Source organism: Neophocaena asiaeorientalis, unplaced genomic scaffold, assembly GCF_003031525.2.
Source record: "Neophocaena asiaeorientalis asiaeorientalis breed wild unplaced genomic scaffold, Neophocaena_asiaeorientalis_V1.1 scaffold87, whole genome shotgun sequence".
Taxonomy (NCBI): domain Eukaryota; kingdom Metazoa; phylum Chordata; class Mammalia; order Artiodactyla; family Phocoenidae; genus Neophocaena; species Neophocaena asiaeorientalis.
The window spans coordinates 1,261,440-1,277,150 of NW_020175432.1; the positions used below are offsets into that span (position 1 = coordinate 1,261,440).

Consider the following 15,711-nt stretch of genomic DNA (forward strand, 5'->3'; position numbering starts at 1 on the left):
TTCTACTTACATGAAGTCCCTAGAGACATCAAATTCATAGAGACAGAAAGCACAATAGTGGGTGCCAGGGACTGGGGGAGGGGGGAGGGGGAGTTATTGCTTAATGGGTATGAAAAAGTTCTGGAGCTTAGTGGTACAATGTGAATAAACTTAACACTACTGAACTGTATAATAAAAAATGGTTAAGATGGTAAATTCTACGTTACGTGCCTTTTACCACAATTAAAACAAAAAAATCGAGTCAGAAAAAAAGTCATGTTTTTGGAAATGTCAGAAAGAAAATGTAACGAGCCACCAACGACTGCAGCTAGAGGCCTTGTTCAAAGGTGTGCCTCCCTCAAACACCTTCTCAGAGTGTGTTACCTACGTGGGCATTTTAAAAAATGCCGTTTCCACACCAAGAAACATGCTGGCTATTTACATCCTGAGAGGAAATGAGTGCTTACGCAGTTAGAACTACTAGAGCATATGCAACACTTTGCATTTTTTTAAAAAAGTGCTTATTTCTAGAAACAAACAAGAATATTTAAATCAGAAGGGAAAAAAACTGGCTTTTGAAGAGCACGTCTTTATAGTGGAAAATGACCTGAAAGGGCTGGGGAGAGGCTTCACAGTACACATAGGGACGGTGTACTTGGTTCAGAAATACTGAGATATTTTGGTTAATGAAGACACACCCTCAGTGAAAACATGAAGGTTTCACTATGATGTTAAAAAGCACAACATCCTCACTGAATCTGGCAAATGTGTCAGCATCCTCGGGGCTGGCAAACTCAGCCATTATTCCAACTGATTAAAGAGCTGGGCTTCTGTGAAAATACAGGGCAATGACGTCAAAGGGGCCAAAGGAAGATTCCTGACGAGGCTCCTACCACCCTGGGCCAGTTGACTTCAGGGAGCAGGACGGATCTCAGAGGCACCAGGCTAACAGGAAGCCCAAGGCTTCGGAAGGACTGACCAACACCCCTGCCCTCTGATGAATACGGAACGATTTTCCTTACCTGAGAAAGATTATCTGGAGCCTCCAACCACAGGGTTTCCCAAGGTGGGGAAAATAAGCCAGTTCTTAGGCAAGTAAGTACTGATGTCTGCAAGCACCGTGTCCGGCAGCAGGGCAAGGACTCAGTAAGGACGTCGTACTGCTAACTACTGTGACATGCCCGCGCCAGCAAGCACCCAATGGGGTTCTGAGACACAGATCAACGTGATGGAGAAGTCCTAATCTAAGGAAGCCAGGAGGCCGGTGTGGAAAATAAACCTCTCCCACTGCAGCCCAGGGGAAGGAACGTATCTGTTCCAGAAGAACAGAGAGAGATGATGTATGAGGTGGATAAAGTAGTGAGTTAAGAATGACAACTTGGCCTCGGTGTGGAAGCTTCTATTTAGTTTTTAATTAGCACTGATGTACAAATTGGTTGTGTTGTTTTGTTTTTGTTTTTATAATGTTTTCAATTGCCACTTGGAAGACTGACAAGTAACAGTGGACAATGGCAGAGAAGAGACTGATACTGGGGGGTCTGGCCCGAAATCCCCTGAGCGGAAAGTCAAGTCTGCAATCTCTCTCTCAGGAGCAACTGTTTGCCTAAGGCAGCAACCGCTCCCTCCCCTTCAAAGGAGAAGCCTAAGAAGACCCCGGCAGGATTCATGTGGTTAGGGTAACCACAGGTGGTTTGGATTCCATTTCACAGATCCAGAGCAGAAAACTAGATTTCCCCTGGTGCAGAGAGGCCGTAAACTCCACCATCCACTGACCTCCTGCCAATGAGCACGGAGCCATCTGCCCACTTGGGAGACGCAAGTGCAGCCGCCAAGCACGGGATGAACGATCCCACCCGTGGCAGAGGGAGAACACCTCGAACAATGAGTTCTGGTCTTAATTACTGCACTTCTTGGGAAACAGACATGACAACTCTGAAAGGGCATCTAGGTGACATTCTGTGACATTCCTTCCCTTTAGATGGGGGCTAGGCAGTGGTGTGCTGGTGAACCAGTGCTCTGGGGGGAAAAAAATAAAAAGCCCTGATTGTTAGCCTCTGCCAATTCACATGGTGTAGCTACTCCCACCATGGTTGACGTCCAGTTACCAAAGGTTGAATAACAGCTTACAAAATTCCTATTTAATAATCGGCTCTGGAGAGTCAATAAAACTGGCTCTAGCACTCCAGGGGCTGGATGTGACAGACAAGCCCTTCTTTCATGATGAGTTCTCGGCGAGACTAAAGTCTGTGATGATTTATTACCTTCTCTCTAGTAGACCGGTTGGCTGAGTGCTGACTCCAAGGACAAGAGGCCAGTATTCTCATCAGTGGATGACAGATAAGAAATAAATATGGCTTTAAGAATCCTGCTGTCTTGGACAAAGTAAAATCACGTGAGCCTAACACTAAACTTAGTAACTTTAGTAAAACCGTCCAGACTTAGAAAGTTCTAGACGCACCTCTTTGGTTACACTTGCTCTCAAGAAACTAAACTCCTCACTTTCATCCCCTCAAAGAGAACTAAGAGAGGTCCCTCTCCTCCGGAGCAGTCCTGAAATGTCCAGGAGTAAACAAAAAGCCCTCTTCAAAGTGTTTATTAAGAAATGGAAACAAACCAAAAAGTGCTTTAAAAACTGTATTTGTACAACAAGATAAAAATAGTTTTTCTCTCAAACACTGGTTTTGAGTTTCTACGTAACATATGCGATGTCGACGTTTCAAGATGAATTGACTATCATGTAAACTGTGCCCACTAATGAGATGAATAAAAATAAAGGTAAAAAAATCTGTGGGGGGCAGGAGAGGGGAGGGAAGTCCCATGCTGCTTTCAAACTGCCACTTCACTGTCAACTTTTTATCCAAGAAAACCAATCTTATCAAAGCCTGCGAGAGGGTTTAAAAGTGAGCTGTTCCATGAACTAAGACGGAACAGGGCAAGCTAAGAGCCGTGTGAGGGTACCAGTGACAGAGGGAAGAATAAGAGCGGGGCTAAGAAGCTGAAACGCACACTCTGAGACAGACAGCCAAGCAGGAAATTCTGCCTCACTCAGTTCAGGAAGAAGGAACGGTCACAGTCTCTATTTAGACGGTAAAGCTGACGAAGCTGACAACGGGCCCAGGAGCAGATATGGAATTCACTCCTTTACAATTCCCTAAGGAAAGGAATGTGTGAATGGCAGAGGGAGGCAGTGACGGCCAGAGACAAGAGACAGATGAGAACACCAACAGGTCTTCTGCAATCCGGGGGGAGGAGGCGTAAGCTTCCCCATAAATCCTTGGGACTGAGTACTTGGCTACTGAGAAAAGAAACATGTCAAGAAATGCACAGGAAGAGCCGAGTCTCACATGAAGAGAGACAGAGAGTCTGAATTATTACAAGGAGGGGAAGGAATCCATGAGGCAAACAGGGCCAGGAGCAAGAGCCTGGGAGAGAGAGATGTCAGTGCGGGGCGTGCGGTGAAAGGCTTTGGGAGCAGAGCACGACGAAACCACCGAGACAAACAGCATCCCACTGGCTCCCGCAACAGCACAGAGATGCACAAAGACACTCTCGTCAGCCAGAATAAACTGCAAAACGGCACACGCCAGGGCTCAGGGCTGCTACGGCCAACTCTGGCAGGAACAAAGGACAAAGTAACACTGCTGGATGTCAGCAGCCTGAGGGCCTGCAGAAACCTAAGAGGCCGGGCCTTCACCAGCACCCCCAGGGTCATGAGTTTTGAACCCAAGTGCCAAAGTCTCAAACGTGACCAAGATTTCAGGAGAGAGGCCAATTCGTAGGTGATACAGCAACACCCCAGGAGGGCTGTCATTGTTCTTGATCTTTACCTATACGTGTGATTTTCAAGGTGCTCCTTGTAGAAACACAGAAACACACACACACACACACACACACACACACACACACACACACACACATTCCTCCAAACTCCCAATTAGTAGGATGCGGGGTTCCACAATGTATGAGAGTTGATCCAATTTTGGTTAAGTTCGGGAAGCCCTCCAAATTCGGGTGATCAGCTCACGGAGATGGAGGTCCTTACAAACTGGTCTTAGAAAGGATTCAGGCCTATCCTTGGCTTTGTCCCAGACACCAGGATGGAGTGTGGCCCCGGACGCCAGGCTGCAGGGCTGGTGGGGACACGCAAAGCAGCAGCGAAAACAAGAAACACCCTGCACTTGAACAGAATCGAGGCTGGCAAGTGCTGGATCAAGCGGGCAGGGCCTTCTCTGATTCCAGTGTGGGGCCTGATCCCGGGACCTTTACATTTACATTTATTCAACCTTTACCATGGCTCCAAAACCGCCCCTCTCTGTCAGGGAGACGCCCTCGCTCAGCTCTGCTAAGTTGGTCAAACTGGCGCCGTGGGCCCCGTCGAGCACCTCGTCATACTGCTCCAGACTCCTCTGGGCTTCCTGGTGGCTTTCGTGCAGCTGGGAAAGCTTGCTTCTTGCCTGTACAATAAAGACATCGTCGGCATCAAGTAGGGTTTAGGAAAAAAGTATTAGGCAACACATTTTTTTCTCCTAACATCCAACCCCGGACGATTCACAATGGTAACTGAATTACCCATCTACGGAGTAGACAATTCCCGTTGCCATGTTTATGAGACACGAGACCGCTTGTAAACCAAGACGAGACCCTTCTGCTGCCCCAGGCGGTCCCTGAGAAAGGCAAGTGTTCAGACATTTGGTGACTCGGAAGGAAGTGAAATGGGACAAAATCCAGATGCACAATCTATTCAAAGTGATATTCAGCGGTCACTTTCCTTCGTGGGATTTATTACCCCATTTGCTCCTCCTTGCTCCTGGAGGAGGCACGTGAGGCCAGGGGAAGGAAGGCAATCTGTGACGTCAGACACACCCCAGCTTTATCTTAACTGTCTCGTATGCACTGGTGATCTAACCTCTCTGTTTCCTCTTCTCCAAGATGGAGCCCTGGAAATGACGGGTAAAACCCCTCTTGCGGTGTCCAGCAGGGTGGGCCTTAATAAGCAGCAGCTATCATTTTTAACATCGTTATCATTATCACTAACATACATTTATGTCTTGGCTCCTACCTATGTTTTATAAACTCCAAAGGCTGGGAGGGAAAAGACATAAGATAACCCTACAAGTATTAATTAACAAAAAAGCACAATATATGGCATTAAATCCCTGAGATTTGAGTTTGTCATCAACTTTTGCCAGTAAACTGGCAAAAAGAGCAAAGAGATCGAGTCAGTCAAAAGAAAGGAAGCACGAACACGCATTTAGATACTGCCAAGGTCAAACAAACATCACCCTCACTCTGTAGGTGGGACACTCAAGGGCCAGCAAGGAGGCCTTTGGCCGTTACATACAGGGGAGCAGGAAAAGAGCTCTCCCTCTGCTGGTGGGCAGCGGCCACAGGCCTCAAGGCCTTCACCCCAGAGCGGGACAGGGAGGGGTACCTGGACAGGGGCCTATGTGGGGCGATGCTCCTGAGAGGATGGGGCCTCCTCGGTGTGCTGGTCTTCGAACTATCAATACATAGGGACAGAGGGGTGCTGGAAGGTGTCTTGGACTCTGTCCCTCTTGCTTGTACAAGGACCAAGGCTGGGGAGAGCATGTCCTGAACCCAAGGCTCTCTCCAAATGAGTTAACTTAATGTCCTCACCCAGACCCCGCCCGCTCCACAAAAATGATGTGCGCTCAGGCGGGGAAGTGGAAGGCCGGTGAGGCAAAGCAGACACCACCAGGCCAAAGTCAACACGATGGTGGAACGCACTCTGGGGGCGTTCTCAGCACTTCACCTTCAGGCTGAATGAAGGCTTCCAAGAAGAAAGGGAGGTGGGTGAGAGCAAAGAAAATAACTACTGCAGCGCAGACACCTGGGACCGCTAGTCGCACACCCCTCTGTGACTGCTTTGCTCGTGGCAGCCACCCCGCTTGGCAGGAGACCCCAGAAGCCCCCGGCCACAGCCAGTGGTGGCAGGCCCCGCCCCAGCCCCTCGAGATACCTGGTTGATTTCGTCTTGCGTGGATTTCAGGGACTTGATGATGGTTTCCAGTTGAACTTTCCCAGCCTGAATGCTCTGCTCCAGCTGCGTCTCCTCCTGCTGCAGTCGGTTCAGCTCAGATTTGGCCCGGTTCAGGTCGTCTTCCTGGGACTTGAGGTCGGATTCCTGGGACTGGATCTGAGTCTTCAGTGAGGAAATCTGAAAAGAGATGAAACACGACTTCGAGGAAGAATTCTGGCTCATGTTCTTGAAATAAGCTGACCCAGGGAAGAGGACACCAGCCTGAAAGCCTGACGCCTGGCTTCCTTTACATGGACCCCTCTCCACACCCGGGACAAGCATAGGCAATCTGTCTGTCCCCTGGGGCTGAACGTCCCCACAAGAGGCCTCAGACCGGGATGTAAGGGTTTTACAGTCTGCTGAAGCTGCAGCCTCCCTGGTTTGTAACAAGCAGCTAAGACACCAGGGGAGGGGAGACATGTGCCCACACCGTGCTGTGGGGCATGGGTCAGGGTGGTATGCACACACTGGTTCATGCTTATACATGTAACATGGCAGATGAGACTGAGGTCAGGCCACAAATGCTTGGACACTTTTCCACATGATACGTTCAACTACTCTATTAAACCAGTAGACATCTCAGCCTTGAGCTGAGACGGTCATGGTGAGCTCAGGGAAGTCCGTAAGAAGCCTCCTTCCCCTGCTGGGCTCAGCGGGGAGAGTGGGGGATGATGACTTACCATCTGGGTCTCATCCTGGCACTTCTGCCTGACGTCACTCAGCATGTCTCGGAGCTTGGCTTTTTGCTGATCCATTTCGTCCAGGCGGTCTTGGGCGTCCTGTTTCTGAGCTTCCAGCTCTTGCAAACTGCTTGTTTCCCGGTCTAAATCATTTTGCAATTCCTAGGGGAGGGTGGCATGAATTTACTCGAGACTTGTTCACATGGGGCACGTCCAAGCTAACACTGTCACAGCCTGGGCTGGAGCCCCCAAGATGTCCTACAAAACCGCACACTCCACAGGGAATACCACACACATCTCAGTGTGGTGGCCCCAGCTGAATCTCTCACTAAGTCCCTCAGCAAATACTTACTGATGGCCTAAGAGAGGCCAGGCACCAGGAGTGGGGCTGGGCTCCTGGCAAGAAGAGCTCTCCAGTGACATGTGGTCATCATTGGGGCGGGAAGGGCATCACCCAGACACGAACTGAGACGAACATGGGATAGCATGGGTCAGACTGTTAGTCAGAGTCACGGGGGCATGGGGAGACCATACTGATGCTGCACAGGTGGACAAGAGTTCAAGGAAGCAGCACCACTTCGACGGACCCAAAGGACGAGCAGGTGGTAGCCAGGAAAAGAGCCAGGAATGTGAAGAGTGGACGGGGCCGCAGAGGACCCCAGAGGGAAAGGGGTGCTGTGCTCCAGCTGGATCAAAGGAAAGCGGGCCGAGGGCACCTGAGGCCGTGCCCCACAGGCCATGCCAAAGACGGCACTGGCTTCTGCAGCAGGAAGCCCCTGCAGACATCTAAAATGGGAGCAGGACGTGATGATTCTCAGCTGCTAAAGCTCCTCCCCATGGGCTGTAGCTAACGAGACGACCAGTGCGGGTGTCTTCAGACTCGACCGTTAGACCTCTAGGGAAAGGATCCTAGAGGGGGATGGCGCAAGTGAAAACGTGCAATGTTTGTGATGGCAAGATCTGTCAACAATGCAAACTTCCACAGGCGGAGTTGGCTGGACTTGTAGCACAGCCCACCCTGAGGGACACTTCACCTTGTAACCGAGTTATAATGTGAAATGAACAAGGCATGCAGCAGAGCACACATGTGAGGCACAGTGGCGTTTGTGCAATCAGGAAGGGGGGAATATGCACAGACGTCTCTCCTGACACACACACACACATGACCTTCCTGGAAGGCCTCATGGGAGCTGATGGACTACACCTCTGCGGGTACAGGGGAGGGCAGGAGGCGTCCATTTTCAACCAGGCGAATGTCTTATGGGATGTCTTACCTACCTGTAAGATAGATAACTAAAGCAGGGATGGAATGGGAGGGGAGAGCATGGCCTATGGGGCTGACAGTGAGGAGGGGACTCAAGCTGGGGCCGAGGGAGAGGTGATGGCAGCCTGGGTGAGGTTGTGGCCGTGGGTATCAAAGGAAGGAGCGGACTTGAGGGGACTGTTGGGCGGTCAGGGAGGACAGGAGTGGTGAGGCCAATCCCCAGGGCTGGCCGGGGCTGCTGGTGGCTGACGTCATTTCAGAATAAAACTCGAAGGAGGTGCAAGGTCTCCCTCTCCCTGCTTTGAGGACAAAAAAAATCACAGCTCTCTCTCTCCTCTCTCAACAGCCAAAACACACCTCTGAGCTATTTTGGGGGTCTAGGTTCTCTGCTCCCCAGTCTCCCTGTCCCCGACCTTTAAGAACAGATCTCAAGTCTGACAAGTTTGGGAGAGCTAACAATGAATGTCTGATAGGAAGCTAATGGCAGAGTAGGGAACGTGGGTTTGCCACAGGTGAGGGAAGGACAAGTGATGGGGGAGGGGGAGACGAAGGAGGAAGGAGGGTCAGGCCTACCGTAGCCATGGAAAAGCCCACGGGAAGATGACCTGCCAGCTTCTGGTTAGGAAGAGCGCTGGGATCAAAGTGGGGGGAGCAAAGAGAAGACAGAAAAAACCCAGACAACCTACAGACTCAGAGCAATCCCCACTGGAACGCCAGCGAGCTTCTGACAAGCAGATTCCAAAATTTATAAGGAAATGAAAGGGACCCAGAATAGCCAAAACAGTCCACGGCCACACCACGCGGAACGGGCCCGACCTCATCAGGAGAGCCAAAGCAAGCTTGAAAAATACGACGCTGGAGGACTCACACTTGCCGATTTCAAAACTTACTGCAAAGCAACAGTAATCAAGACAGTGTGATACTGGCATAAGGAAAGGCAGAAATCAATGGGATAGAACTTAGAGTTCAGAAATAAATCCACATGTCTACGACCAACGGATTTTTGAAAACGGTGCCAAGACCATTCAGTGGGGGCAAGATTAGTCTCTTCAAAGAAATGGTTCTGGGACAACGGGCCCTCCACATGCAAAACAATGAAGTTGGACCCCTACTTCACACATTACGTAAAAATTCACTCAAAATGGATCAAAGACCCAAATGTAACAGCTAAAACTATAAAACTCTTAGAAGAAAATGTGTGGTAAATCTTTGTGACCTTGGATTTGGCAATGGGTTCTTGGATATGATACCAAAAGCAAAATTTTAAACCTTTGTGCTTCAGGGAATTCCCTGGCAGTCCAGTGGTTAGGACTCCTCACTTTCATTGCCGAGGGCCCGGGTACAGCCATCAAGAAAGTGAAAAGACAACCCAAAGATTGGGACATAATATTTGCAAATCATTTATCTGATAAGGGAATTTATCTAGAAAATATAAAGAACTCTTACAACTCAGCTATAAAAAGACAAATAACCCAATTTAAAAATGGGCAAAGGATCTGAATTAGCTTTTCTCCAGAGAAAATACACAAATGGCCAATAAGTACGTGAAAAGATGCTCATCAACATTAGGGACAGCATCAATGAGATACCACTCCACACCCACTAGGAAGGCTATAATAAAAAATGGAAAATATCAAGTGTTGGCGAGGATGTGGAGAAAGTGAGAATGAAAAATGGTACAGCCACTTTGGAAAACAGTCTGGCAATTCCTCAAAGGGTTAAACATACAGTTACCATGTGACCCGCAACTTCACTCTTAATGTATATACATACACACACACCTAAGAGAAGTGAAATCATATATCCACACAAAAACTTGCACATTTATATTCACAGTGGCATTACTTGCTACAGCTAAAAAGTAGAAAAACACAAACAACCATCAACTAATGAAGCAATGAATAAAACAGCCATACACTGAAGCATTATTCAGTCATAAAAAGGAATGAAGCACTGACACACGCAACAACAACATGAATGGACCTTGAAAACTACACTGAGTGAAAAGAGGCCAGACTCAAAAGGCCACATAGTATGTGATCCCATTGATATGAAATGTCCTGAACAGAAAAATCCAGAGAAAAGAATGTAGATTCGTGGTTGCCAAGGGCTGGGGAGGACTGGGGATCGCTAATGGGTAGGGGGTTTCGTTTTGGAGTGATGAAAATGTTCTGCAATTGACTGTGGCGATGGATGTACAACTCTGTGCATATGCTAAAAACCACTGAATTATACACTTTAAATGGATGAATTGTATAGTATGTGAATTACATCTCAGTGAAGCTGTTGTCACAAAAACAAAATGCAACAGTAAACCAGGCAAAGATGCTGCAGGTTCTCACTAAGACAGGAGCCATGGAAATGGAGAGATCCCCAGGGCAGGAGGGGGAAGGCGAGGCCTGAGGGGGCTGAAGCTGAAGCTCCCGCTGCTTAAAACCAAACAGAAACTAACCTGAGGACCAAGGCCTGCTACTTGACGCTGGGCCCTGACCTGCAGCCTGTGCTGGCAGGCATGGCACATGATCTCCTGGCCAAACCCATCTGGGAAATGGCAGCAGGAACCAAAATCAAACCTGGTTTTCACAGAGGAACTTTAAAATATATATAGTGTTCTGTCCCTGACCAAGGAGCTGCCATCACACGACAGCAGGGGCCTGTCCTGGTTGGAGTACACGTGATGCTCCCGTGGGACAGGGGCTGGCCTGGCTGGAGCTGGGCTCCCTGCAGCTCTGAGGGGCCATCGGGGCCCACACGGACCCCAGCATCTCAAAGGCTGCAGGAGTGCGCTATCAGAGCCCAGTAGCGAGGGTTTCGGGTGGCCTTGCTGAGCCTGCTACAGACCAGAGGGGAAAGCACCTCCAGACATCACAGCGACCCAACGGCTTTCTTAGAATCGCCCAGGAGCAGGTGCCAGAGACCCGGTGACTGGTTTCCCTGGAGCCAAAGGACATCACAGCACCCAGATCCCCAGCTTTGGGAATGCAAACCAGAGCTCGTGCAGAGTGACCCAGACACAACGGGAGGGAGAACTGCCCAGGGACCCACATGGCCAGCCGGGCCAGGGCCAAGGTGAAAGGGACGATGAGGCCAGCACCACCACACCAAACAGCTGAAAGGATGGGGGTGAGGTGATACGGGTGACAGGGAACTGTGTCTGAGGGGTCAGTTCTAGGATATGGGTGGAAATCAGAGGGCTCAGGTGAGAATAAAATGATAGGATGAACATACAAACACCCAGAAAAATAGAGTCACTTCACCTGTGGTCATATAAATGATGCAACTCATTTGAGCAAAAAAAAACCAAACAAAACCAAAACACGATGATAGAGGCAGGCTGTTCCCTGCCTTCTGATCCAAAACATTCCAGGGGACCATGTAAGGCCCAACCTCCGATGCCAACGTGTACAGAGTGAGAAGCCAGGAAAAAAGAACCTGGACACTGCACAGTGTGAACCAATGAGAGTCCCAAAGCGTCCACCCTACCCCACCTGCAGATGGCAGCTACGACAGAGGACATTTCCCGCAGCCGGCGGGCAGGCACTGCATGCCATCTGTCCACTGCGTATCTCATGGAATCCTACAGCCCCTCTGCGGACAGGCTCAGGGGAGGGGGAAAGAGGGCCGCCCTTGAAGAGACATCGGTTCCGAGATGTCTCAGGTCTGAATGAATAGAGACCGCTCTGCCATCGTGAGGAGACTCGAGTTGTCTCTGGGGCTCTGAGAGCGTGGCTGAGCTGTGCCGCTGGGCCTGACAGTCTCTGCGTGGGGCTTTGAGTGCTCCGAGCTCAGAGCCGGGGAAGGAGGAGCGAGGCTGAGCAGTCAGCGCTGCAGCCCCCACGGCTCGGCCCCATGAGCCTGACTGAATCAGGTGCTGCTTCCCCTGGCCTGGCTCAGGTCGCTGCCCTAGGAGGTGGCCCAGAAAGAACCAGCCACTCAGGCGGTGCACACGGCGGCCAGATGCTGCTCTTGGCGCTGATCCTCACTGCCAGGTGGGAAGACGGAGGCCGGGAGGCTGAGCCACCCACCCACAGTCCCCTGGCCGAGCCGTGGGGGCTGCAGCGCTGACTGCTCAGCCTCGCTCCTCCTTCCCCGGCTCTGAGCTCGGAGCACTCAAAGCCCCACGCAGAGACTGTCAGGCCCAGCGGCACAGCTCAGCCACGCTCTCAGAGCCCCAGAGACAACTCGAGTCTCCTCACGACGGCAGAGCTGTCTCTGTTCATTCAGACCTGAGACATCTCGGAACCGATGTCTCTTCAAGGGTGCAGCTCCCACGCGCTGACCATTTCGCTTCTGGCACAGCCTCCCTCTGCCCAGATGACGAGTGAGTGCTGAGCACATGCCAGACCCCATGATCCAGCCCACCGCCCAGGAGAGCAGACCACTCACTACCAACGTCACGCGAGGCCTAGAGATGTTAAGTAACTTGCCCAAGGTCACACAGCTGCTAAGGAGAGCCAGGTTGAGCCCCAGCTGTCAGACCCCCAGTGTCGCTGTCACCACCACCCACAAGGAGACTCTCCAAGCAGGACTGTCCTTCAGGCTGAGTGAAAGAAACCAGACACAAAAAGCCGAATGTTGCATGATTCCCTTTATATGAAATGTCCGGAACGGACAAACCCATAGAGACAGAAAGTGGATTCGTGGCTGTCAGGGGCTGGGAGCGGGAATGGGGAGAGACGGCTAATGAGGACGGGGTCCCCTTTTGGGGTGATGGAGATGTTCTGGAACTAGACAGAGGTGGTGGTTAAACAACACACTGAACATGCTAAACACCACTGAAGTGTATACTTTAGAACAGTAGATTTTACGTTATATGAATTGTACATCTCAATTTTTAAAAAATCCACTACGTATGGTATAGGAAACTAAAAAAAAAACTTGGAAGCCCCCAAAAGCTCAAGTTTCTAATGAGTGCATCGGTGCCCCCGCTTTGCCCTGCTCCACCATCACTGCTGGGAACTCCTTGCACTGCGTGTGACACAAGGTTGATTCCTCCAAAACCAGCCATGTGCTTACCTGTACTTCATTGGTTTTCTGTCTGATTGCCTCTTCCTTTTCCCTAATGTCTTGTTCCAGTGAGTATTTCTCTCTGTGTGTTTAAAAATAGTTCAGGAAAGTACAGGTAGAGTGAATGAGTTGACCATTCCCCCAGTATCCCAACTTCTCAAGACCCAATCCCATCCATCCCACAGAAACCCACCCGGGCTGACCCCACTCAGTGGGGGCAGAAGTATAGGAACGCCCGCCCCCCGTGACCATCTGCCCTACCTGACCTCCTCCCCTACAAGTGTGGGTCAAACCTGTGGATGCCATGAGGCTTTGCCCCCAACATGGCTGCGCAAGCCTTTTAAAGCAGAGAATGTCAAAGCAATGTCCAGGGTGAGAAGGGCTGGATGTGCCCCTGCTGACTTTGAAGATGGAGGGGTCACGAGAGAGCAGGCACCGGGCAGCCTCTCAGAGCAGAATGAGCCCCTGGCCACACAGCATGGAAAGCAGACCCCAGACCCCCAACTTTGAGGAACTCAATTCAGATCCCCACCTACTTGGACAACACCTTGAATTCGACCTTGTGAGGCCCTGAGCAAGAAGCCCAGTTAAGCCCATCTAGACTCCTGGTCTACAGAGCTGTGCACTAATAAATTTGTGCTGTTTTAAGCCATGCCATACACAGCAAGAGAAAATGAATACATTCTCTAAATCCTACGTACACTCGCTCGTGAATGGTGAGCAACAACTGCTCAGAAGACTGAGCGCTGAAGACACGACGACACACGGAGAGAGGCCCTGCCTTCACGGAGCTCACAGGCCAGTGAGAGAGACAGGCGGCAAATCAACACACAAAGGCACACAACCTAAGTACCACGAAGGGAAATCCAATGGGATGAGGAAAGGGGGTGTGCAATGTCCTGCATAGGATGACCAGGGAGGGACTCTGAGGACACGGCCTATGAAGAGAATATACGATGGAAAAACATCCTAGGCGATGGGAACAGGAAGGCATAGCTCGGCTGGGGGAGCCATGGTGAGGTGTTTGGAGTGATGCAAAATTGGATGAGGAGTCCAGAGGGCTGGCAGCAAGATGCGGCAGTGAGGGTCTCTGGGCCCGGCAGCTGCCCCCAGCTACTCCCTCACAGGAGGCTGTGGCTGGCCGCTGTGTGCACCAGGGCTTGGTGGGGCCCTGCCTGCCTCCTCAGCTGCAAACAGCTCCCCGGGGGCAGCAACCAGCCTTGCTCTCCTCCTTAGAGACTGACTGTTTGTGCCCCCCACAAATTCATATGTTGAAACCCTAACCCCCCAATGTGATGGTTTTTGGAGGTGGGGCCTTTGGGAGATGCTTAGCTCATGAGGGTAGAGCCTGCAGGAATGGGATTAATGCCCTTACGAGAGACCCCAGAGACCTCCTTGCCCCTCCACCCTCTGAGAACACGGTGAGAAGACACTGTCTATGAACCAGGAGATGGGCCTCATCAGACACTGGATCTGTCTGCACCTCTACCTTGACTTCCAGCCTCCAAGATGGGGGTAAGTATGGGCCTGTTGTTCAAGCCCCCCAGTCTGTGAGAGTTTGTTACAGCGGCCTGAAGGGGCTGCCTCAGCATCAGAAACCTCATGTGGCCAACATACCCTGCCTCCCCTGCTGGGAACCCAGCCCTCGCTCGACCGTAAGGCCCCCTCTGGGACATTGGGCCAGACATGGAACCGCGAGCATCTGCATGTTCGTTTCCACAAGTCTAAGAACTACCTAACGATACAACGTGCCCTTTACATCCAACGCATTACGACTGAGTCCCGTCAAGGGAAGAGGCGTGTTTCGCCACACCGCCAAGCAACAGGCCTGAAGGTCACTCTCAAAGCCACCCAGGCCTGGCTTCCTGCACACTCTTGCTCTGCACACGCTTGCCTCTTGCCTTCACAGGGAAACGCTCCAGGCTGCCAGAGGCTGCACAGCTGTGAAGAGGCAGCCCTGGCCTGACTGGGACACCACTGTCCCTTCCAAGACCCCAACCCTTGCATTACAGGGTCCCCTCCCTCCTCTACCTGCAGTCCTGATTAACAGGCCCACCCAGGCTCTAAGACACTGGCCCTCCATCCTCACAGACCCTCTCAGCCTTGCCAGGCTGCACGTGCTGATTTCTGGTTTGGAAATACAGCCCCAGTGAGCAGATGACAGAATGGGAGCCATCCTCTGGGCTGAGCATGAAGCAGAGGGTCTGGCTTCAGCAGGCGGCCAAGGCTGAGGCTTTGTGGCCGGCCAGCCAGCCACCCACCTAACCAGTCTCACATGACATCTGACCTGCCTTTGCTTCTCAGGGCTCTGCTCCACTAAGAACACAAACTACACCACCCAAGGGGCATCCAGCTGTGAGTGGGATCCAGCTCGCTCTGGCGAAGTGATGTTGTTTTCATTTTCGGTCAAGAAACAGTCCGTCTCCCGTGGAGGGCTGGGTGCCTTTGGCCCTTCTGCTTGTTGCACCCCACCCCCCAGCCCTCCCCCAGAATTAATTGGTAAGAGGATGGTGTTCTGCAGAAGATCACAGGGGCATACAGGAAGTAGATGTATTCTTTTATGCCAGACTCTGAGAGTACAGACACCCCATCCAAAGCCCTTGTTTACAGGTGGGGAAACCAAGGCAGTGGGCGCTGGGAACGAAGACAGAAACCTGGACACAAGGCCTGAGACTCAGAGTTGACCTGTTGCTCCGAAGCAGCAATGTCACTACCTGAGACTCAGTTTCTTTATGTGTTCA

At 51.1% G+C, this 15,711-nt stretch overlaps 1 protein-coding gene across 14 annotated transcripts in view; it reads right to left on the reverse strand.

The window, feature by feature from the left end:
- EPS15L1 (epidermal growth factor receptor pathway substrate 15 like 1) overlaps positions 1-15,711 on the reverse strand; it is a 101,404-nt gene that overhangs the window by 36,456 nt on the left and 49,237 nt on the right. For 12 of the 14 annotated variants that reach the window (XR_003006230.1, XM_024767620.1, XM_024767614.1 and 9 more), the window contains 4 exons: positions 12,980-13,052; positions 6,700-6,861; positions 5,960-6,157; positions 4,269-4,433 (listed from right to left, as the gene is read on the reverse strand). Coding sequence is in view for 13 of the 14 variants with exons in the window: in XM_024767620.1 (XP_024623388.1) it covers positions 4,269-4,433; positions 5,960-6,157; positions 6,700-6,861; positions 12,980-13,052 (598 nt within the window). In the remaining variant the exon portion in view is untranslated. The remainder of the gene's footprint in view (positions 1-4,268; positions 4,434-5,959; positions 6,158-6,699; positions 6,862-12,979; positions 13,053-15,711) is intronic. The other 2 variants (XM_024767615.1, XM_024767613.1) reach the window with 1 other exon arrangement.